At 39.6% G+C, this 23,970-nt stretch overlaps 1 protein-coding gene across 1 annotated transcript in view; it reads left to right on the forward strand.

Moving 5' to 3' along the window:
• The window catches only part of GIPC2 (GIPC PDZ domain containing family member 2), a 69,897-nt gene that overhangs the window by 44,819 nt on the left and 1,108 nt on the right, over positions 1-23,970 (forward strand). Inside the window, exons 4-5 of the mRNA XM_021678136.1 lie at positions 11,225-11,328; positions 17,055-17,136. Of these exons, the coding sequence (XP_021533811.1) occupies positions 11,225-11,328; positions 17,055-17,136 (186 nt within the window). The remainder of the gene's footprint in view (positions 1-11,224; positions 11,329-17,054; positions 17,137-23,970) is intronic.

The raw sequence follows: 23,970 nt of genomic DNA on the forward strand, positions 1-23,970 counted from the left end.
CCTCCTTCTAGCCATGAGTTGATGGCAGCCTTCCCAGTTCTTATCAAGTATCGGGTGGAATGTCTCTGGTGGTATTTTTTTTAGGGCATGGCTCACTTCCTTTCCCTTTTTGCCAATGAAAAGGAACATGTCTCCACAATGAGCTCAACCCTGCAGGGTTTGCCCTGTAAACCTAGACTTTCCCAAGGCTATGAAAATCCACTCTTAACTGGCTCTAAAACCAGACTAGTTCAACTGGTTGAAATTGCAGAAAAATAAGTGTTAAATCTATGAAACTTAGATTGTTTTACTTGGATGAGTCTGTATTTATCCTGGAAAGTTCTTTAGTTGGTAATTGTTGCCCTTTATGGAAAGATGTTTGTAGGAGGCCTGAAATGTTTTTGTTTTGTAAATTGTTTCCAAAATCAAAGGGAGTTGAAAGAAAAAGTTCACCTCCTAAAGCAGTGATAGTCTTTATTTTGGGGTTAGATTTGTAATAGATCTCTGGGCTATGTCTTCTTTTAGAGAGTTCATTTCTGTGCTATGTGTCTATCAGAATAGGATGTTCAGTATGTGAAGTACGTCTGAGTCCTTTGAGTCATTCACAGCTGGAAAACTCAGACCTCATCTTTGTGATTCAGCTTCACTGATGTACTCATTTTCAAAGATGAAGTCTATTTGATATTAAGAGAGAAATTTTGGCTTTTAAGTTTTAGATGACTTTTTAGATAGAAAGTATTTTTCAAGTATTTGAAAAGTCTATTTTTCATGCTATTTCTAGAGAAAAAGTTTCAACTAACAAATGGTCTTGGTGCCTTTTCATGTATACTGAATTCAAAATATACTGGGGAATATGATAAAAGTTACTAAAGAGGAAGAAAGCGTAAATAGTTAAGTATATAGACTGTCACATATGGGCTGTGTGATAATGTGGCATTAGATGAATTAAACTTTGTGGCTTGGTTTCTTCATATAAAAAGTAAAGATGGTAATAGTATTTATCACATTGAGGATTAAATGATTAAACACATTAAAAAATCATAGAATAGTCCCTGACACATAGTACGTGTTCAATAAAAGTATTACTATTATTATGAAGGTGTAGCCTTTCTTTTCTTTTTTAAAGATTTTATTTATTTGACACAGAGCACAAGCAGGGGGAGCGTCAGGCAGAAGGAGAGGGGGAAGCAGGCTCCCCGCTCAGCAGGGAGCTCGATGCGGGGCTCGATCCCAGGACCCTGGGATCATGACCTGAGCCAAAGCAGACGCTTAACCTACTGAGCCACCCAGGCACCCCAGGTGTAGCCTTTCTATAAGTTGTTCATGAACAGCAGTGCAGGTGAGTTGGTTAGCAAGTATTTGTTGGGAACTCTGTCACAGTTCCAGATCATGGAAAGACAGATGATGACATCATATCTCATATCAAATAATGAGATATATCCATATGTCCTTTTAGCAGGTACACGCCATTCAGTTTTCTAAGTACTTTCTAAGTAGGAAATCACTTAATCCTTTCAACCATGCTAAAAGATCAAGCCATTTGTTCAAGGTTGTAGAGCTAGCTAGTGTGATGGAGGCAGGCTTCTAACCCATGCAGTGAACTTTCAGAGCCAGCTTTCTAACAACTGTTATGGATAAGTCCATATGTTTGCTGTCCTCAAGGAACTTACAATTTATATAAGGAGGTAGATACATTAAGAATCAAGTAATTCTATTAGTAGCAGTAATAGCTACCATTTATTGAATGCTTATAAGAAGCTATAAAGAACATAGGCTCTGAGACAAATTGTTTGGGTGTAATTCCTGTCCTGCTGCTTATTACCTATGTGATTTTTGGATCAGTTACTCCCTTTGTTCCTGTTTACTTATCCATAAAGTGTTGTGAGGATTAAATGAGTTAATATATGTAAAGCACTTAAAATAGTGCTTGGCACATAGTGCTATATAAATGTAAGTCATTCCTAATAGGACTACTGTTATGGCCTGTTTTAATCCTCATGCCATTCTTGAGAGGGTTTTTCAGATAAGTAAACTGAGATAAGTAAACTGAGACTTTGGGCAGTTAAATACCTTGCTGAAGTCACCCAGTGGTGGACAGGAAGTGCAAGTACAGTACTTAATTCCTGTTTGCTCCTGAGGCTTGTGTTCTTAACCGTGTATGGTACTGCCTCTCTAGAATACAACGTGAACTAGGACATGTGCTGTCATACAGATTTCAACAAAGTGCACTTCAGCTGAGAGCTGACTTCTCCATGACTGGGAAGGGTTCTAAAGCTTAGAGTTCTGGGGCCTGGGAGAAATGGTAAGATTGGGAAGGAACTTCCCCAAAGAGAAAGCCATGGTTTTTGGTAGGTCCCAACAGTATCAGGGACCAGTGTCCTATTTCCATGAGAGGTGACAGGGCCCCTGATAGAATTGCATACACTATTAGAGTCTTGAGAACTGTGCATGGGGCGCCTGGGTGGCTCAGACAGTTAAGCGTCTGCCTTCAGCTTGGGTCATGATCCCAGGACCCTGGGATGGAGTCCCGCATCGGGCTCCCTGCTCAGCGGGGAGCCTGCTTCTCCCCTGCCTGCTACTCTTCCTGCTTGTACATGCTCACTGTCTGTCTGTGTCAAATAAATAAATACAAAAAAATCCTAAAAAAAAACTGTGCACAGCCTTGCAATCTGAGGTGAAGGACACCCTGTGTCCTGGGCTTGGGCTGCAAGTGGACCCATTGACTTGGACATAGAGTTTCAGGGTAGGGTTTGTGTTGGACTGAGCACATTAGCTCTCTTGTTCCTTGGAGAGGAAGATAGATTTACATAATAAAACTAAGAGTCAGTTTCTCACCAAGCCTCTGGAGTGGGGGCTCAAAGTTTGGTTCAGTCTCTGACATTTCTTATACCCGGAATTATGGAGTAAAATTTTAAATCCATTTCAGAAATTTAAATTGGTGTTCAGAGAAGGGAAAGATATGAGTAGGCTGGACTACGTGAGAAAGACTCCTAGAGAAGATTGCATTTGAACTTGGCCTTGGCAGATGGAAAGAAAAGTATAGACAAGGAGGGTTTTCTGTGGGAAGTGTTCAGGACAGTGAAGAGCCCAGGCTTGTAGGAACTTCAGCAAATCAGGTTGCAAAAGCAGTTTCTGGGTTCTTTCTTTTTTTTTAATTTTTAAACTTAAGTTCAATTTAATTAACATATGCTAGTTTCAGAGGTAGAATCCAGCGATTCACCAGTTGCATACAACACCCAGTGTTCATCACTTTAAGTGCCCTTCTGATGAAAACAGGGAGACAAATCATGGGAGACTCTTAACTACAGGCAACAGACTGAGGGTTGCTGGAGGGGAGGTGGGTGAGGGGATGGCGTAGTTGGGCTCTTCTAAGAAGAGCTCCAAAAACTAGGTGGGGAATCTGAGCGTGTTTTTTTTTTTTTTTTTTTTTTTTAAAGATTTTATTTATTCATTCATGAGAGACAGAGAGAGAGAGAGGCAAAGGGAGAAACAGGCTCCCGAGGAGCAGGGAGCCCGATGCGGGACTTGATCCCAGGACCCTGGGATCATGACCTGAGCCGAAGGCAGACGCTTAACCATCTGAGCCACCCAGGCGCCCTCTGAGCGTGTTTTTGAGGATAATAGGGAGTCATTTAGGTATTAGAACTGAAGAATGACATGATGAAATAGATTTTGGGGAATTAAGCCTGGAAAAACAATGTGGCCATATTTTATAGAGGAGAAACTGTGTAGCAGTGCCTGAGTGAGGGATAAGGGCTGGGATTGGGGGCAGCAGCAGGCATTTGAAGGAGAGAAAAAATCCTGAGTAATATTGCCAAGGCAGAATGGTGGTTAGGGGCTGGACCGATGCTGCTTAAAGGAGAAGAGAGAAGAGAAGAGGAAGTTCGGAAGCAAATGTCACTCCCAAGATGTCTATCCTTGGAGCCTGTGTAACGAGAGTGATTAGAAATGAGGCAGTTTGGATGTGGAAATTGGGGGAAAGTCGGGGAGAGATGTTCAATTTTAGATAGTTTGCATTTTATCTGACAGTGCATGCAACTCTCATGTATTTTTTGGCAAAGGTTTAAAGTCACAGTGATAAATTTGGGGGATAGAACATGCCACCTAATCTTCTTACGTTGTAGTTTGTTCTGCCCTTCTCTCCAGCTAGATGTTGGTTTGGCATTTACCACAAAGTTACTATGGGAGAAGATAAATGAAGAGCTACAGTTTCTTTTGTGGGGGTGTGGCCGATGGGTTAGATGAATACTGAGTGTAACTGATAAATATGTTTTCAGTGTAAAGACCCAGCTGAATAAAGACTCAGGCTAAATATGCACTCTTCCTATTCTAATTGGAAACTGTCATTAAAAGAAAATTCATTAAATGCTGACATTTTTAATTAACAGAAAAATGAAATTATAATCCATAATACTAAGAACTTTGTAATTGAGGCTTCCCAAGACACTTAAACAGTGATTGGCTTCTTAGCACTATAACGTTTCAGGAGCATTTGGAGTTAATAACTGCGAATAGAAGACAGATGACCGTTTTCAACTGTTCTTTTTTTTTTTTTTTTTTAAGATTTTATTTATTTATTTGACAGAGAGAGACACAGCGAGAGAGGGAACACAAGCAGGGGGAGTGGGAGAGAGAGAGAAGTAGGCTTCCCGCAGAGCAGGGAGCCCGATGCGGGGCTCGATCCCAGGACCCTGGGATCATGACCTGAGCCGAAGGCAGACGCTTAACGACTGAGCCACCCAGGTGCCCCGACCGTTTTCAACTGTTCTTAAGCTTAGTAATAGCAGTGTAGGAGGAAGGGAGCAAAAATGATGCTAAAATATAAGTGGCTTCCTTAATAGGGCTGAATAGTGTGAATATAATGTAACTTATTAGAAAAACAGCAATTATGTCAATAATACATATTCTGCCAGAGTATTTGTACAATGGGAGTTGTCATATAAATTACAGGAAAATGGATCTAACAAATTGTGCTCAAAATTGTGGTAAGAGTATGTTTTCAGAAGAAGTTAAGGAGATTATCCCTTTTGTGTATGGAAAATGATAAATGAAAAGGCAGATTAGAAAATATTGGGTGGTAATATCCCATTTTTGTAAAAACGATCTTTAAACGTAGAAGAAGAATGACTTACAGTGTATGTATGTTGAAATTTAATGGTTGTTTAGGTGGTGAGTTTGAGTGACTTCTTTCTTTAGGATTCTTGTATTTTTTTCATTTTAAAATATAAAACAAACATACTAACTTTCATAAGAACCAGAAAATAATTATTTAGAAAAAGAGGCTAGCATTTCTAGGCTAGGAAGTAGGGAGACTGAATCATTCTATTTTTAGTGGCTTTATAATTTTTAACTATATGATTCTTATTTTTTTAAAGGATTTTATTTGAGAGAAAGAGAGAGCAGGGGCAGGGAGAGAGGGAGAAGCAGAATCCCCGCTGAGCAGAGAGCCGGATATGGGGCTCAATCCCAGGACCCTGGGATCATAACCTGAACTGAAGGCAGGTGCTTAACCAACTGAGTCACCCAGGTGCCCCTGATTATTCTCAATTTAAACAGTTTTCTTTAATATTATAAATGGTTCTGTGTTAGAAATGTGGTAGAATATTCCATTGTATCAGTTCTTTAAATTAAGATTGTTTTTGTAACTACTTTTCATACTTTTTATTGAAGGCTGGTGGAAAAATATGTAGTAAACCAATAATAAAAGTGAACAATAACTCCTGATTTTTTGAATTCTTATGATAAAATCATACTGTGGAATAGAATAAGTTTAAAAGGGTAAATGCATTTTAGCCAGCCCTTAAGTTTTTTGCCATCATATTGGAGTCCAGAGGTTTATAATCTTTTTTGTAACACAGTCCCCTCTGGATTAAAGCTAAAAACCCTCTTCCCAGAGGTACACATTAACTTTTGCCTGTAATTTCAAGGAGTGTTAAAAACAGGGCTGAGTTTTTCTTAAATGACCTCCTAACTAAAGAACAAGATTTGGGTCACGGTTATTCCATTTCCCATAAATGTCATGCACTGTTCAGTCTCATCAGAGGAACAGTTAAGAGCAAGTGTGTGTGTGTGTGTGTGTGTGTTTTATGGGGTTGGTTCATATGTTGCCAGCCCTTTTGATCCAGTGGACAACTGATGCCTTGTGCATGTAGCATCCATTTCGTTCTTTTTATCTGCCCCAGCATCCTACCAGCTGAATTAAGAAACAAAACAAAACCTCATAGGCTATTCTAAAGGAGTCTGAGAAATGTTGATGAGAGGAAGGACACATGGAAAAGAGGAATGTACAGTTAAAATTTTAGATTCTGGGGTGCAAACTAGATTTTAGGTCAGCTGTGCTGAGAAGTGTGTGTTTGTGCATGTGTGTTGGGGTTTGGAAGTAGGGTAGGGAGCACTTGAGCTGTTTCTAGACAGTTCCATTTGTATATGTCTAAGCATTGCAAGGCCTGTTTAGAAATTGCCTCACTGCTTAGAATTCTGTATTGTGAGATGTCTTTTAGTTGGAGACCGTGGAAAACCTTACCAGACTGGCTTGCGGCAAAAAAGAGAATCTTATAAATCAACTCCATGAGTGATGCTGGCATTAGCCAAACTCTGTGTAGGGCCTGGATAATGTGATCAGGACCCAGTTTCTTGCTCTTTCTGTGCTGCTGCCTCTCTCTCTGTCAGCCCCTCTTATTTCTCTAGAGGTCAGGGTGGGACTGGCGATAGACCTTTTCTCTGCTTCTCATTTTCTCCACTTGACCTTGAAAATACCACTTAAAATGGAGTATTAGAAAGAATGATACAAGTGTGTATGAACATCTTATTTTAAAACCTATATATTCTTGGGGCGCCTGGGTGACTCAGTCGTTAAGCGTCTGCCTTTGGCTCAGGTCATGATCCTAGGGTCCTGAGATCGAGCCCTGCATCGGGCTCCCTGCTCTGTGGGGAGCCTGCTTCTCCCTCTCCCACTCCCCCTGCTTGTGTTCCCTTTCTCACTGTGTCTCTCTCTCTGTCAGATAAATAAGTAAAATCTTAAAAAAAAAAAACAAAAAACAAAACTATATATTCTTGTATTTTTTTTTTTTTTAATGTAAAAACCCCATTCTTTGCATGGAGGACACAAATTGGAGTTCTGTGAAGTCTTATATAATTATAACCTTAATGCATGCCTATGGGTTCTGTTTCATTTTTTAAAAACTAGATATGTGAAATGCTGAACGTTTAAAGATATTTTTCCTAATCTAGTGTTGTCTTGCCCACACCTAATTTTTTTTTTTTTTTTTTAAAGATTTTATTTATTTATTTGAGACAGAGAGAATGAGAGAGAAACAGCACATGAGAGGGGGGAGGGTCAGAGGGAGAAGCAGACTCCTCGCTGAGCAAGGAGCCCGATGCGGGACTCGATCCCGGGACTCCAGGATCATGACCTGAGCCGAAGGCAGTCGCTTAACCAACTGAGCCACCCAGGTGCCCTAATTTTTTTTTTTTTTAATCTTAGCCTCATGGAATCTTTCTAAAGCAGTTAACCTACTTTTCCTAGCAAGAACAACTCCTTGGTTCACACTTACTTCATCAGGGCATATACTTTTAAATTAAATTACATAATTAGAATAACAGATACAATCACCACGAAAGGGACTTGGGAACGAATGTGACTGCTTCTTGGTGCCATCCACCTCAACTGTGGGAGCAGCCGTGTGCCCACAAGCCGTGAGTGTTCTGTGCCCTATGTGACCAGCAGGCGGGTAGTCTGTATGCTTCACCCGAGTGAGGAGCCCTGAATCTAGTGAATCTAGCTAGCAGCAGGCTGCTTACTAGTGTCTGCCGTATGAACCACATCCCTTTCCTCACTCAGCCCCAAGAACGGCCTCAGGTACACTTGTTCATGGGAAGTGAAGGCACTGATTTAGGACTTGGCTTGTTTGGTTAGACATGCTGAGGCCAGCACCCCAAAAGTAGGCCAGACAAGAAACATTCAGAACCTTCAAAACATTCTGCATGGAAGTACCCAACTTGTCCCCTCCCCCGCTGCTCTGGGTGAACAGGACCATCCTGCCTGTTTTCATGTGTAAACTGGTTGATTTATGTCCCTGAATCATAGGATCATAGAGGAACATGGCTTCTGTTTCCTCAGCTGTGAAGTTGGCCTTTCTGGAGACTGGGCCAAGCCAGAACTTAAATTTTAACTTTTGGTGCCACCGAGTGGTTGGTTTTGAGATAACCACTCTCATGGAGAAGGTTTGACAAATAATGACTGAAAAAAATATCTGGGGTGAATAGGCAGAGCAGATAGGATTTTTAGGACAATGAAACTACTGTGAATGCTGCTGTCATGGTGGATCTATGTCATGAAATTTTCCAAACCCATAGAATGTACAACACCAAGAGTGAAGCCTAATGTAAACGGCGGACTTTAGGTAATGATGTGTCAGTGTAGGTCTGTTGATTGTAACAAACATACCACTGTTGTGGCGAATGGTGTTGATGGGGGAGGCTGTACATATGTGGGGGCAGAAGGTATATGGGAAATCTGTCTTTCAGTTTTGCTGTGAACCTACAATTGCTTTTATTTATTTATTTTTTTTATTTATTTTTTTTTTTAAAGATTTATTTATTTATTTGAGAGAGAGCACATGAGAGGGGGGAGGGTCAGAGGGAGAAGCAGACTCCCCGCCGAGCAGGGAGCCCGATGCGGGACTCGATCCAGGGACTCCAGGATCATGACCTGAGCCGAAGGCAGTCGCTTAACCGACTGAGCCACCCAGGCGCCCCCTACAATTGCTTTTAAAAAAATCTTCCATTCTACATTTCCCTTCTAGCTACTGGTGTTTCAAGTAAGAGCAAGGTAAGATAGAGACATCATCTAGGGAGGTTGGCTGACTTCTCCAGCATTGATGACAGTCCCTTGATAAAGTTCCCACATTCCAGAGGCTGGGTCCTTAGCTTTGTAAATCTCAGAAACCTTTTATTTTCTCACTATTCCCAGAGTTGTTCAAATTTCCAGGGTTATATCATGCTTACTAAACTTCCAAGAGACTTGTTAAGTCAGAATGCTAATGTAGTACTTTACAATTAGAAATATTTATGTAGTGGGAGACCAAAACACAGGTGTTAGCTGAGCAGTTCATTTTCCGCCATGTAGGAAATTTATATGGGAAGACAGATTATACTGAATAGGTTGCTTGGTGAAGTCACAGTGGTGGGGTGTGTGTGGTATAGGGAGTGGTGGGGGGTGTTAGGTGGTTTATCTTGAAGGTTAGTATCATCAAGCTGAGACTGCCTTTTTTTTTTTTTTTTTTAAAGATTTTTTTTGAGAAAAAGTGTGAGTGTGCGCACATGCAAGAGCAGGAGGAGGAAGAAGCAGGCTCTCCACTGAGTAGGGAGCCTGATGTGGGGCTCGATCCCAGGACCCTGGGATCTTGACCTGAGCCAAAGGCAGACACTTAACCCATTGAGCCACCCAGGTGCCCCAAGCTGAGACTGTCCTGAGCACTTTAGGTCTATATGTGACTCAGAGCCGGGAATGTGTTGCTGGGCAGTGCTGATGACAGACTGACCTCATCTTTTTCTTTGGGCATTCTTTTGGAAACTCTGTGCTGAACATCTTGCTTCCATTAACTCATTCTTCTCTCAGGGCTTAGTATGACTGGCAGGGCAAATGCTCTAGACTTGCCAATAATGCTCTAGTCTCTGGAGAATCTGTTCACCATGATTAGCATTAGCATAATCAGCCACCATTTATAGGTTTTTGCTTGGGAGAACTGGTCTCTTTATTGCATGATAATTTTTAATAATTTCATTCTCAGAAGACGACTTGTTTTATGTTTTGGTGATTGTGTCCCCAAATGCAGGTTAAAATTAATATGTAAAATCCTTCATCACTTTGGAGTAGATTCCCAGTAGCAAAACAGTACTTGCTGAAGGCAGGAATTATTCTAGGTTCTAAGTCAGTTAGAATGCATTTCTGCCATGCACTTGATGTCTGTCTTGAGAGCTGTGTACAGACATCACTACCTGCTTGCATATTACCAGCCTGTGCCGTGGTTCCTCATTGGAGCTCTGTTATTTCCAGTCCTTGGTATGGCCTCTCCCTGCCCCTGTTTCTGTCCCTTGTCCCAAACTGCTGCCACATAGAGTCCTCAGGCAGAAGTACTTGGGGGATATTTGCAAAGTTATAAATTGGTAGCCTGTGACTAGAATCGGATCCACAGATCTTTTACTTTTGCCAATATGTTGTTTTTAAAAGTTCGACTTACTTGACAAAACTTAAAAACGAGAAGATTCACAGAGAATTCTGAGTATCCAGTTTCTTTGCATACAAGTCGCTCCAGTTACACGGGGCCTATATCTCCACAGGTCAGTAAGTTACTGGAGTGGCCTAGAGAGGGCATGGACCTTGGAGTTATCCTCAGGCCCCACCCTGCCCTTTCACTCATTTATGTTACTACTTGGTCTTGGGGAAGGGGGTGACTCTTGGTGCATAGGAAAAACAAAAAACACAACAGGCCTAAGGAAAGCAGTAGTTTTCCATGGAGTTTTTGCTTCTTGTTCTTTTGCCTGCCTTCTGAGGGGAATTCCTTCCTAACTTGTTCCTAGCCTCTGTAGAATCCTGCTTCTCTCAGTATGGCACCTCTCAATATATCCCCTGTGGTTGCAAGAGGGGTGGTGTTGGAGTGTCACTGGGGAAAGCATACAGACTTCGAAGGGTCACAAGACCTGGATTCGAATCCCAGCTCTGCTCCTTACTGAGTTCCATTTCCTTTTCTGTAAAAGGAGGGCTGTAACTTGTCTCATGGGTTGATACGAGTATTAAATGGGATTTTGTGTATAGAGCATCATGCCGAAGGTAAGTACTCAAACAGCACCTCCATCCCTGTCTTCTATCAAGACTTGACTTTTCCTTCTTTGTGACCTTAATGAAATCTGGCTGAACTTCTGCCCCTGCTCTCCTGTTACTTATACCCCATTAATCTTATAATAAAGCTAACTTTTATTTTTTATTCCTTATAACTTCCAGTCTTTCCTAACTGCACACTTCACATAGTTCCCTTTTCTTTTTTGTAGCCAGACTGTATGTAGAGTATAAGAATAATGATGGCAGGTGAATTTATTTTGTTTAGGAAATTCTATAAGAAGGCATATCTTCTATCAGATCTCTAATTGTGTATATAGTTTTATGATAGAAATTACATTTGCTTTTATAGCAGTCTGTTGAAATTCTGAGTATACACACCTTTCTCCCTTCATTGTATGTTTATAGAAGTAGAGCCAAGGTCAAAAGCTGGAAAGTCATCAGAAAAAATTAGTACTGGAAGAGAGACACTTCGCCTGAGATCAAAGGGTCCTGCCACCATGGAAGACATGGTAGGTTATGTTTATTTAATTCCCATTCTGCTTGGAAATGTGTGGATGTTCATGTTTGTTAGAGCTGGAAATAAAAGTTTCCAAAGTTAAACAAAATACCATATACTCTAAAGCATGGACTTTAATTCATTGCCCACTTAAACAATATGGAAATTATTGAAAGCATTTAAGAAGGAAATGTAGAAAATAAGTACAAGAGAAGAAATTGTGATCTATAGCCATCTTCAGCTATCTGCAGACAACATTTGCTAGAATCTGTGGATATCTGGACTGGCTCAAAAACTTAACCAAAGTTCCCTGAGAGCCAAGAGAAAGTCTCAGGACCACCTATAGTAGCAGGCATACTTAAGGTTTTGATAATGAAAGATTATATTCATGAACTCCAGTCTCCTCAGGTAAAACCTTTTGTAGTCTTCTTTGACTCTTCTCTTTCATGTTCCATGTCCCTTCCATTAGCAAACCCTTGTGGGTCTACCTCCAGAATAGACCAGAATCCAGCAACTTCTCACTACGTCTGCCCTCATCACTCTGGCCCAAGGCACCTACATCTTGTCCTGAATATTGCAGTCACCTGTATTCAGTCTTCCTGTGTTCACCCTTGCCCTCTCTCTTTCCCACTGTGCTCAGCACAACAGCCAGAATTAAAAACACAAGTGGTTGCTTTTCTGTTCCAAACACTCCAGTGGTTTCCCATGCCACTCAGGATAAAAGCTAAAGTCCTCAGAGTGACCAACATGATCTGACTCTGCATTTCTTCTCTGATCTCATTTCCCACCACTCTCCTCTTGGCTCTCACTGCTTCAGCCACATGGGCCTCCTTGCTGTCCCCAAATACTCCAGATGCATCACAACTCAGGATCTCTGTACTGCTGTTCCCTCTGCCTGAATGCCTTGCCCATTTAGGGGCATGGCTCTACTGACTTCTTCATGTTTCTGTCCACGTATCACCTTATCTAAAAGGCCTTTGAGTATCTTGCATAACAAGCAATTCCTGCCACCCCTCCCCCTGCCCAATCTTGCTTGCCCTTAATTTTCTTTAAAGCATTAAGCACAATAGGACACATTGTATCTTTGTTTCTTGTCTACCTGTTTAGTTCCTTTGCTTCACATGTCACCCCAGCGCCTAGAACAGGACCCGGCACATCAAAGGAGTTCACATCTTTGCTGAATTAATTAATAAATGATGCATTTAAACTTGAGAAGGGTAGGGTTTTGCTGATTGACTCGGTCAGTTTTTGAGTGAAAAACACCAAAAGGTGGAGAGAGAAATGGAGGGACGAAAGGTGGAAGGAGAGAACAGTAGGGGTTAAGGGAGACAGGTTAAGGACTCCAGGTGGCAAGTGGTGGTCTGCTCACCCAGTGAAGACAGCGGTGATGAAGTTGTCCTATAGGCAGCTGGGGGGCAGAGGGGGAGGGTCAGGCATGCGTCTGAGGCTGGGGAGTTCCTGAGGCTGGGGAGTTCCTGCATGGGAGAGGGTACAAGTGCCAGACCCGGCTAGTTGTGTGTTCATATCGTCCTAGGATTCCCCATGTTTTTGAAGAGCAGAAGAGAGAGACCGGTGAACAGGGAGGAGGCCATTTTCACAGAGTGGGATCCCAGAACTTGTTGGGTGACGACTTCCAGGGTCAGTCATGGGGGTGGTTTGTTGGAGCAGACACTCAAGGAACTGTGAGGCCAAGGTTGTGCTTTTGAATGTTTGAGTCACCCAAAATGTTGTCAGTTGGGGGGGGGAATCCAGAGGAAGACTCTGAGTTAGGTGCCTGGGTACTGGGTAGTGAATGAAAGGATTGATGTGGAGGCAAATGCAAGGAAGAGACCTGGGAGGGCCAGAAGCATTCTGCAAATGAGATATGATGAGGTATGTGAAAAACTCAGGGCAGTGACATCTGGCCATTCTGAGTCTCTACTTTCCCAGTGTCCTGCACACTCTTAGGCATATTGCTGTGGGCCAGTAAGTGTTTATTGCATGAATGAGCAAACCTGAGTAGAAGAAAGGAATCTGGAAGAGAATGGAAGAACAGTGAGGAGGAGCGTGCAGGGGGAGCCAGGAGAATGCCCACCGCTTTCCAGTCCAGGCCGGGAGGAACAAAGGACAGATCTTAAAACCGCTTACAAAGGAGGCAGAGGTAGTGGGAAAACTCCATGTCACTTCAGGAGGAGGGTCATTGAATAGTTAACATAATTGATATGTGTTGAGCACCTGCTATGTATAAGGTGCTGGGATGAAAAAGCAGCTGAAGATCTATCTGGGGAGGTAGGAAAGATTCATTTGAAGATAAACATCTAAAACTCCATTCCTATTTGCATAGCGTGTTTCATTAAATAGGGTAATTGAAAGAAGCCCGTAATAAAAGGAAAAATTTTAGTTTGGTACTCATATTAATTTGGTGCAAATGTCTTATCATCTAAAGAATTTATAGATCTGAAACAAGTCACCGCCTTCTAACCTAGCACAAATTCTGAAAACTGGGGGAAAATTCCACCTGCATACCTTATAAATTATTCAGTATGTGTTTCTTGAGACAGGCTTTACAGTCCAGGTGCTGGTGATACAAAGATGAATAAAGACCTTGTTTCTCCTTTAAGGGGAGGGAGGTGTTGAAAGAAGCTATTGAAAACTGGGGAATAGATTTAATGTCACAGAGGGCTGATCAGCTGCTGTCAGGGATGGGAAGAGAGAGAAAGGTGGCAGGGGGTGGGGTAGGGCGGGATTTCCATCCTGAAGAAATGATTGAGTTGGTTAAAGATGGGGAGAAGAATGTTCTAGCCCTGAAATAATGATGGGCTTGGGGGACCTTGTGAGTGTCCATGGGATTGGGGTGTGGAGTGCTGGAGGGACCTGGTGGGGGCGTGAGGAGGCCTGGGTCAGAATGTGAAAGGTCTGTGGAAATGGAGCCATTTAAGAATTGTGAGGAGAGCAACATGGTCAGTTTTGCATTTTAGAAAATCCCTTGGTTCTAGTGGATGGATTGTTGAGCAGGGTAAATTTGAGGGGGTGAAGTTTGCAGGCAGGGAGAAAAATTAGAAAACTTCTGCAAATACCAAAAAAATGAGAGCTGAGCCCAGGCAATCAGAATGTGAGTGGAGAAGAGATGATGAGTTCAAGAGCTATTTAGGAGGTAAAATGGTAATATATTGACGTCTGATTGTGTATGGGAAGTACCGATATTTGTTATGAAAACTTACAATATGGCTGGTTGATACAAAGGTGGACATCCAAGTTTCTTAGCATAGCCTGTTGCTTTACACAGCACATCCAAAATATACTGTAAGGAAGGCAAGAGTGGTATATCGTTATTGTTTTTAAGGCTTAGTTCATATAAATAAAAATATGAGAAAGTTGTAATATCCTCAAGGAAATAAAAATCGACATTTGTAATAAAATGCATATTTCTGATAAGTTTGGAGAACACAAAGCAACATATATTATAACAGTATTAAAAGTACTATGAATTTCTTTTTTTTTTTTTTTTTAAAGATTTTATTTATTTATTTGAGAGAGAGAATGAGATAGAGCATGAGAGTGGGGAGGGTCAGGGGGAGAAGCAGACTCCCTGCTGAGCAGGGAGCCCGATGCGGGACTCGATTCCAGGACTCCAGGATCATGACCTGAGCCGAAGGCAGTTGCTTAACCAACTGAGCCACCCAGGCACCCCAGTACTATGAATTTCTTACAAAATAATCTTGAATTCTACATTTGCGCCAATAGTTGATTATTTCACATCTTTGGGTAATTTCTTTTTCAGCTAGGAAGCTATTTAAAACCAAGTATTAAAATAAACTGAATGTAGAACCAGACTTTGTCAACATTAAACCAAGATTTTCAAAGAATAATAAAATGCATCCAACCATGCTTTTCACATAAACCTTTAATAGTTTTAGGAAGAACAAAATATTTTGGTACCATTAATACACAAAAATTACTTAAAAATAGTTGTTGGGGCACCTGGATGGCTCTGTCGGTTGAGCATCTGACTCTTGATTTCAGCTCTGGTCATAATCTCAGGGTTGTGAGATCGAGCCCTTCGTTGAGCTCCATGCTCAGTGAGGAGTCTGCTTGTCCCTTTAACTCCCCCTCAGCCCCTCCGCTTGCACTCTGTCTCTCTTTCAAATAAATAAAATCTTAACAATAACAAAATGATCGTTTCATCATTTCATCCTTGCAACATTTTTATTTTTTGTGTATTTTTATAATGTATACAATATATTAATATAGTAATGTGTATAATTTATGAAAGACACATACTGTTAAAAAATGATTAAAGAGAAGGTGACTGGCTGGCTCAATTGGTAGAGCATGCAACATTTCATCTCGGGGTTGTGAGTTCGAGCTCCATGGGCATAGAGCTTACTTTAAAAAAATAAAATACAATAAAATGTTACTAAAATTAAAAAGAATCATTAAAGAAGGTAATTTACATGATACAAGCAAACTTTATTCATGATGTGGACAGTCTCCTTTCAGAGAATTGCAAAATGGGGTAGAAGGCAAGAAGCTTTGATAGGATAAAGATTAAAGAACAAGTAAGAGAAAAATAGAAAATATTTGACTGGCTGGGGCCACATAATCTTGTTTGGGGTGAGAAGTCCCAGAGTTGGCTTGTGTTTGGAGATTGGCTGACTGGATTATACTGTGTTTCTTTTTTTTTTTTTTTTTTTTAAGATTTTTTTTATTTGAGAGCGAGAAGGACAGAGAGAGCATGAGAAGGGGGAGGGTCAGAGGGAGAAGCAGGCTCCCCGCCCAACAGGGAGCTGGATGCGGGACTCGATCCTGGGACTCCAGGATCATGACCTGAGTCGAAGGCAGTCGCTTAACCAACTGAGCCACCCAGGCGCCCCAGAATCAGAATCAGTGTTTCTGATTAAGCAGATTATTTATAGGGCCAAGAAAGTTAGATAACATGACACCTTGGACAGCACAGCTCCATCTTGGGCCTATAAAGTTATTTCAACAATACCATAAAATTAAAAAATAGTGAGTATGTGTTCAGAAATGTTTGGCTCACTTTGGTGTGAACCAGTAAAAGGTTTGGAGACCCTTCATCTGCAAGAGGAAGGCTAAAGCCCTTTTCATGGCACACAGGACCCTTTAAGATCTAGTCCTGTCTGGCTATACTCTTTATCAGACTCTGTGACCTCACATAGAGGTAGCGTGTCAACTGCAATGCTTTTTTTTTTCTTTTTAAAGATTTTATTTTTAAATAATCTCTACACCCAATGTGGGGCTTGAACTCACAACCCTGAGATTAAGAGTCCTATGCTCCACCGACTGAGCCAGCGAGGCACCCCTGTTGCATACTTCTATTTGCAGTGCTCTCTCCTGCTTATTTTCCACCAGTGTATCTTTGAAAACAGTTTTTAAGTCACCTTCTTTCTCAAGTCTTCTGTGAATCTTAAGAGATTTAAATTTACTTTGCCTGTGATGCCTCTTACATCCTTTAAAAATTTTTCCTCATTATTACATAGCTACTTATTTTCACAGTTTTGCCTCCCCTTCTAGACTATTGCCAGCTACTTGGAGACTCTGTTCTGGCTTTTCTTCTTTAAATCCATACACTTAACACTAACACCAAAAATAAGTATTTACTGTCTTGATTTGTATTGAGTTACAGAGCACATTGTAGATCTGTTTCCATCCAAATAAGCTGATGTATACAACCATGAACTGGCTTCACATCAGATTTCATATAAAAATAGTATCTTATTTCTCTTTTCTTTGATAAAGCCCTCTGAAACCAAAAAAAAAGCAATTGAAAAGATTGATGATCTTCTTGAGTTGTACTTGGGAATTCAAGATACTGATTTAGGTAAGATTATACTATTTTTTAAGTCTTCCATTTCTTAATTGAATTTAGTGCTGCTTTATGTCTTGCTTGCATTTATACTCAATGATACTTTTCAAGGTAAAAACTATAAAGTGATGAGAAAAACATAATGAAAATAAGGATATAAAACATAAAAGAATAATGAAAAGACCTGGCCCTTACCATTTACTAGCTGCGAGTCAACTTTTCTAACCTTCAGTTTTTAATCTATAAACTATAATAATAATAGCCGTCCTTCATAAGCTTGTTTTATGGATTTAAAAATTATATAAACAAATTTTATAAATGGCACATATGGAATGTATTTGATACATCAGATCTACATTGATTAAATTATATATCATGTACTGTATGCACTTAGTAGGATTACTGAGATCCTGTGAGCAATGAATCAAACAGGAAGAAAAAGGACACACCTGGTGTGTGACTGATCAGGGCAGTTGAGCAGTTGAATTGCTGGGTATTATGTCGTCGCTAGGATGTCAGGGTCTTGATTTATCAATTGCAAATAACAAAACAATAACAACAAACTGAATTCCAACTGACTTAAAGGATAAAAGAGGGGAATTGTTTTGCTTTTTATAACTGAAAACTTCAGAGGTAGGTCCTGGCTTCAAAAATGGCTAGATCCGGAGTTCTCATGCTATCATCAGGATGTGGTTTCTCTTCTTTCCACTTAGGCTGCATTTTAGGCCCCCCTGGTGTCCCCTGGCAACTTCAGACCCTCCCTCGTGGAGTCAAAATGATGGCCATGGCTCCATCCTCTACACCTTAGTGTCAAGCATGATGGGAAACAGGGGAGGGCTTTTCCAAGTCATTCAAACAAAATGCTGAGGATTGACTCTGACTGGGCTGATGGGCTCACTGAGGGTGGGGGTTGGTTGGGTCTGGGTCAAATGCTCTACCTCCGGAGCTGAGAGTGACTGAAATACTAGGGCTGAGCTGGTGAAAAATCCTGGCCCCTCCCATGTAGAAGCCAGAAGAAAGTGCCCTTGAGAAGGGCAGAGGGATGCTGGGTGGTGAAAGAGTGTGCACTGCGGTGGTTGGGCTTGTGTCTGCATGCACCCGTGTGTGCGCTCAGAGTGTGTGTGTGTGGATCAGGTACTTAATACATTTTTTTTTTTTTTTTTTAAGCCAAAGACTTGTACTGTTTTGTTTCCCTGCTACCAGGTGTAAAGTATTTTACTCTGGCTCAGGTAGAGCGTTTGAAACTCATTATTCCTTTTCTACTTCAACTCATTCTTTTTTCTTATAGAGTCTATTATGTTTTTCTTGCCTTTCTGAACTTTTAAAATAAAATTTCTATGTTGGATATGCAGATGCTGTCTGCAATTGAAGAAATATTAATACTCTTTTTTTCTAGTTCCTTGATTCAAAATATAAAATTTGCATATAATAGATACTTGCTCCATATAGACAAGAAGTTCAAGCTGAGATTATCCTGTAGAAAGCCAGCATCTTAAAACTTTTCTACAAAAACTTTTCCTCAACCCTTTTGCATTTGGAAAGACAGATTTGCGTAAGTGAGGTGGGCCTATGAAAATTATGCAAATGAAAGCAAAGGGATGGGCGCCTGTGTGGCTCAGTTGGTTAAGCGACTGCTTTCGGCTCAGGTCATGATCCCGGAGTCCCTGGGATCGAGTCCCACATCGGGCTCCCTGCTCAGCGAGGAGCCTGCTTCTCCCTCTGACCTTCTCCCCTCTAATGCTGTTTCTCGCTCGCTCTCTAATAAATAAATAAAATCTTTAAAAAAAAAACAAACAAGGGATTTATGAATGGCAGTGCTCTTAAGTGCAGATTAGACAGTTTGGAAAAGTGATACATATCTCTATTTAGTTGAGAAGTTTTCAAACAGTGTAACTGACTATTATAAGATTCAGAAACAGCCTATCAATGCTAGATCTTGATGAACTCGAATTTAGGAGAATCACACTTTTCAAAGGGGAGAGTTTAAAATAGTCTTTAGAATTTAATTTTGGGTATAGGCCTTATAGTTAATTAAGTGTAAGTTTGGAATAGTTAAATAAATTAGTTTTGTTCTTTTGTTATTAAATATATACAAGTATACATGGAAGAACAATAGATAGTGGAGTAATTCTAAGTGAATTAAGGAGCGGTTCTTTAAGAACCCATTTCTTTCACTCTGACAAATTCAGGGCACTAAACATTCCTCACAAATTCCTTGTAAATTAACTTGTAATCCCATAGTAAAGTTAATTAATCATCTGTGGCAAATCCCTCCAGTGACTCGGAAAGTCATTATCATTATACATGATTAGCAATGTGATCAGTCATCTAGGGACGTAAAGTTTAAGGAAAATAATTGAAGAATGTCAACCATTGTTAAATCAGGAATTTCTGTCATTACTCAGATCTGATTAGCATGAAATAGAAACCACAAATGTGACACTGATTCAACAAATGAATGTATTTGCTTGTTTTTATGTCTCAGTGTTCTTAGCTTTCAGAAATGTTAAGTCTTAAGGCAGATTGCAGTGACATCATGTTATTCCAGAGTTGTTAATATAAATTTACATTAAAAAGTGAAAAAGGTAATATGGCAATAAAATGACTAAAACCAAAACACTATCTTCACAAAGCTTTGGGGTTGTATTTACCACTTGAAAATGGAAAATAATTGAAATGAGTTTAGGAATTAACCTTGCAGGTGACAGTGCTTTTTTTGGTTGTAAAGTTAAGCTGTGAACTGACTTTTCAACTTTTCAACATGTGTTGCCTTGGAATGTTATCCATGGTGGAAAAATGGATTCTGGAAGATTTTGAGTCCTGTAACATATTGTAGGAGATTGACCTAACTTAATGAAAAAGTTGTATCATATAAGTTTCCTCATGCATATTTAAGGCAACTGTGTTAATTATATATAGAACTATAATATGTCCTGATGATACCAATTTAGGAGTTTGGAGATCATCCTAGCCATGTCAGAATTTTAGGATTTCTAATTTATTAAGAGATCCAGAAATGTGTGGAAAAGAAATTTGAATGATAGATCTAAGTAATTTTTTCTTATAAAACTTTTTTTTAGCTCCTTAAAAAAAAATACAATAATGGCATTTAAATAATTACATTTCTTCTTAGGATGATTTTCTTTCTTCCATGAATTTAAAACCGTGAATACTGTAGAAAGTCACCTTCTCAGATAAAGCCAGTGATTTTGGAAATAGATTTTCATTAACAAAAAAACCATATTCAGCATTGGTCGTGTTTTTGATGTTTGACTCCTGAGTTCTTTGAAATGGATTATTTGTGAAAAGTCTATGGGAAATAAGTGCTAAAGATCTCTCTTAGAAGGAGATACAACTACAGATGGTTAACAGTGGCTAACAATGTTTAGGACTAATCTTTATTTAATCCTGCTCTGTGTCATTTTATAGATTTGAAAACAGATTCAGAGACGTTTGGTTACTTGCCCAAAGTCAGCTAACAAATTAAGAGCTCAGATTCAGATCTGGGATTTTTTTTATACCAAGATTTTTCATCTGCAGTAGTATCTTCTGTTTAAAAGTTCTGTTTAAGTATTTAAAAACTTAGTGGGAAATATAGATTGACCTATATCACCAAAATAAGTTTGTTGTTAATAAATGATGTAAAAATTGTTCAGTTGCGGAAATGATAAAAAGATATTTAAAAAATGGCCAGTAGAGGTCAGCACTTAGCTGCTAGATGTGGTATAACATGTCTATTCTTTCAGTGGAATTTTTTTTTTTTTTCTGGCCAGATTGCATTTGGGTGTTAAATATTACTGCGGTGTATTGCAGATCCATTATAGGTAAAAAAGCATTTTAGTAGCTGTCATATTAATGTGATATAACTTAATAAAAAGTGCTGCTTTTTGCTAAAAGCTTCATTTTGCTTTTCTCTTAAATCAAAGATATAGTCTTTAATCAAAAAGGATAAAATTATACCAATTTACTTCTCCTTTAAGAGTGTTCAAAATATGTGTTTATACTTTATTCATTAGCAAAAATTTGTGCATGTTTTAGTGCGTGCTCCATTCTTAATTTCTTTGAAAATTCATATAGCCGATGCCTTACTGTTTTTTAAAAGATTTATGGAACACTGTGTTACATATAGTATTTCTAACACCTTAACAAAGCTGCCTAGTTGGTATTTTTGTTACTTTTAGCAGATCAGGAGTTCCTTGAGGGCAGATACTGTACTGCTTTTAATCTCAGCTCCTACGACAGTACTTCTCCTAGAGTAAATATTTGGTAAATGTTTCTTGACTGTGTGTTGAGAGGCACAAATATAGTGAATACACAGAGAGTATGAGTCCTAACTTCATAAGTTTGAAACTTTAGCCCTTGGACAAATTATTAAACTTCGAACCTTAAATTCCACATCTTTGTAAAAGGGGTATAATAAAAACCTCAAAGGGTTGCCAACACATTAAATGAAATAATATGTATAAAATTCCTGTCATCATAAATAATAGGTACAGCTATTATTTTTAGTGATGATCACTAGTAATTATTACTAGTAATAATGGTAGTGGTAGTAGAGGTAGGACTGTATACTGGAGGGCTGACCAACTCTGGGACTGTATTTAGTGTGGAAGTTTAACTTTTCTGCTGTACCAGCATGAGTGCATGAGTGAGATTATACAGTTTTTTGGATTGTAAGGTTGTGGTATGGGCATCTGAGACCATCATTTTTCTCATTTTGCAACTGAGGAACCCAAGCCAGAGTTTGCAAGTCAGAGTAGGCAAGGTCCAGAATATATTGTTCCTGGGCTTAGTGCACTAGACGATGCTGCTGAGCTTCCCGAGGTATCATACAGCCATGTACCAAGTTATTTCTTATAGTCAGGCAGGTGTGTGTATGTGTGTGAGCGAGTGATTGGCTGACTCATTGTCCATCAGTGAACATCTGATTCTGGTCTTTGTGTTCCCCCAGCATTTAAGAGCGTCATTCATCTGCACTGTTAGTTTTTGCTTCTGAATGTAGATTTTCTTATATCTCCTGTGTGCATCTTCTTTCTTCCTCTGCTAGATTGTATATCACCCACCTGTTAGTATAATCTTTAGGTAACTGTCTCAACAAATGCTATCTGTGGAGCCTATGAGAAATATTTAAAATGGTAGGCTTAGCAAAATTCTGAACTCGAGTCCTACTTTTGCAATCTTTAAGTTTTGGTTACTCTTTTTTCCATAGCCTGGCTATAGGACCAGACCTCTAGGTTTTGCTTTCTCCAATGCATGTTAACTGTATCGGTGTAAAAATTATTTAAGTATAATTACAAAGCCGCCTCCTGTCCTGTGCATCTACCAGCATGTACAGTGTATAAGACACTGAACTGGTTCCTATGGGCATAAAAGACTGAGTAGGCTATTCAAGATCTGTTGGGAGTTTATTCTTTTTCTTTTTCTTTTTTTTAAAGATTTTATTTATTTAAGAGAGCATAAGCGGGGACAGAGGGAGGGAGAGAAGCAGATTTCCTGCTGAGCAGGGAGCCTGTCACAGGGACTTGATCCCATGACCCTGAGATCATGACCTGAGCCGAAATCAAGAGTCAGAGGCTGAACTGACTGAGCCTCCCAGGCGCCCCTAGGATGTGAACATTTTTAAGGATTTTGATAGTACTGATTGTCAAATTATTTTTCAAAAGCTAAGTTTAAGAAGTCAAGCCTGTGTGTATCTGAATATTTGCTTCACTGTATCCTGGCTAGCACTGGTATGCCATTTAAAATATATATAAAAGTTGTAATAAACTTGGCCAAACCCTTTGGAGCTGAAGCTGAAGGCCTCCTTCCTCTTTGAAGTGTTTGTTTGGATTGACAGTAAATGTAGAAGCTTTTGGGTCAGGGCTGAGGCCTGAGGCAAGATAAGAGAGAGGAATAATGATGAGAAGGAATCCATTCCTTCTCACTCATAACTGCTTTTTATTTATTATTATTTTTTTATTTTTTAAAGATTTTTATTTACTTGACAGAGACACAGCAAGAGAGGGAACACAAGCAGGGGGAGTGGGAGAGGGAGAAGCAGGCTTCCCGCTGAGCAGGGAGCCTGAAGCGGGGCTCGATCCCAGGACCCTGGGATCATGACCTGAGCCGAAGGCAGACGCTTAACGACTGAGCCACCCAGGCGCCCCTCATAACTGCTTTTTAAAAGTATTTTTTGAAGCAATCTTAAACATTGAGAAAGGTTATAAATACAGTACAAAGACTTTTTCCCTTGAGCATGGGAATAAATTAACAATATTTATTGCCCCCAAATAATTTAGTGCATATTTCCTATGAACAAATATATTCTCCTAGCTTACCACAATATCAATTACCAGGAATCATGAAATTAACATTGATACATTACTATCATCTCTTATTCATATGTTATTTTTCACTAAATACCTTAATATCCATTGTAGCAGAAGAGCATGTTCAAAATCTTATGTTACTTTTATTTATATCAATTTAGAACAGTTTCCCACTCTTGATTTTAATGACCTTAATGCTTTTGGAGGGTACAGCTGTTATTTTATAGAATATTCCTCAATTCTGATTTGTCTGATTTTTTTTTTTTTTCCAGAATTACGTTTAGGTTATACCTCTGGCAAAAATATCAAATGTGATGCTGTATTCTTTTCAATTACATCTTATCAGGAGGCATAGGAATTTTTCTATTTCTGATATTGTTCATGTTGATGACTTACAGTGGTATTTGCGAATTGTCTCCACTATAAAGTTATTCTTTCTGTAGTAAGTATTTGGTGGAGAGAGATTTTGAAACTATGTAAATATCCTGTTCCTCATGATCCTACCTTCCTTCTGTCCATTTGTCAGTCAGTCATTACTTTG

This window comes from Neomonachus schauinslandi, chromosome 4 (genome assembly GCF_002201575.2).
Source record: "Neomonachus schauinslandi chromosome 4, ASM220157v2, whole genome shotgun sequence".
Lineage (NCBI taxonomy): Eukaryota > Metazoa > Chordata > Mammalia > Carnivora > Phocidae > Neomonachus > Neomonachus schauinslandi.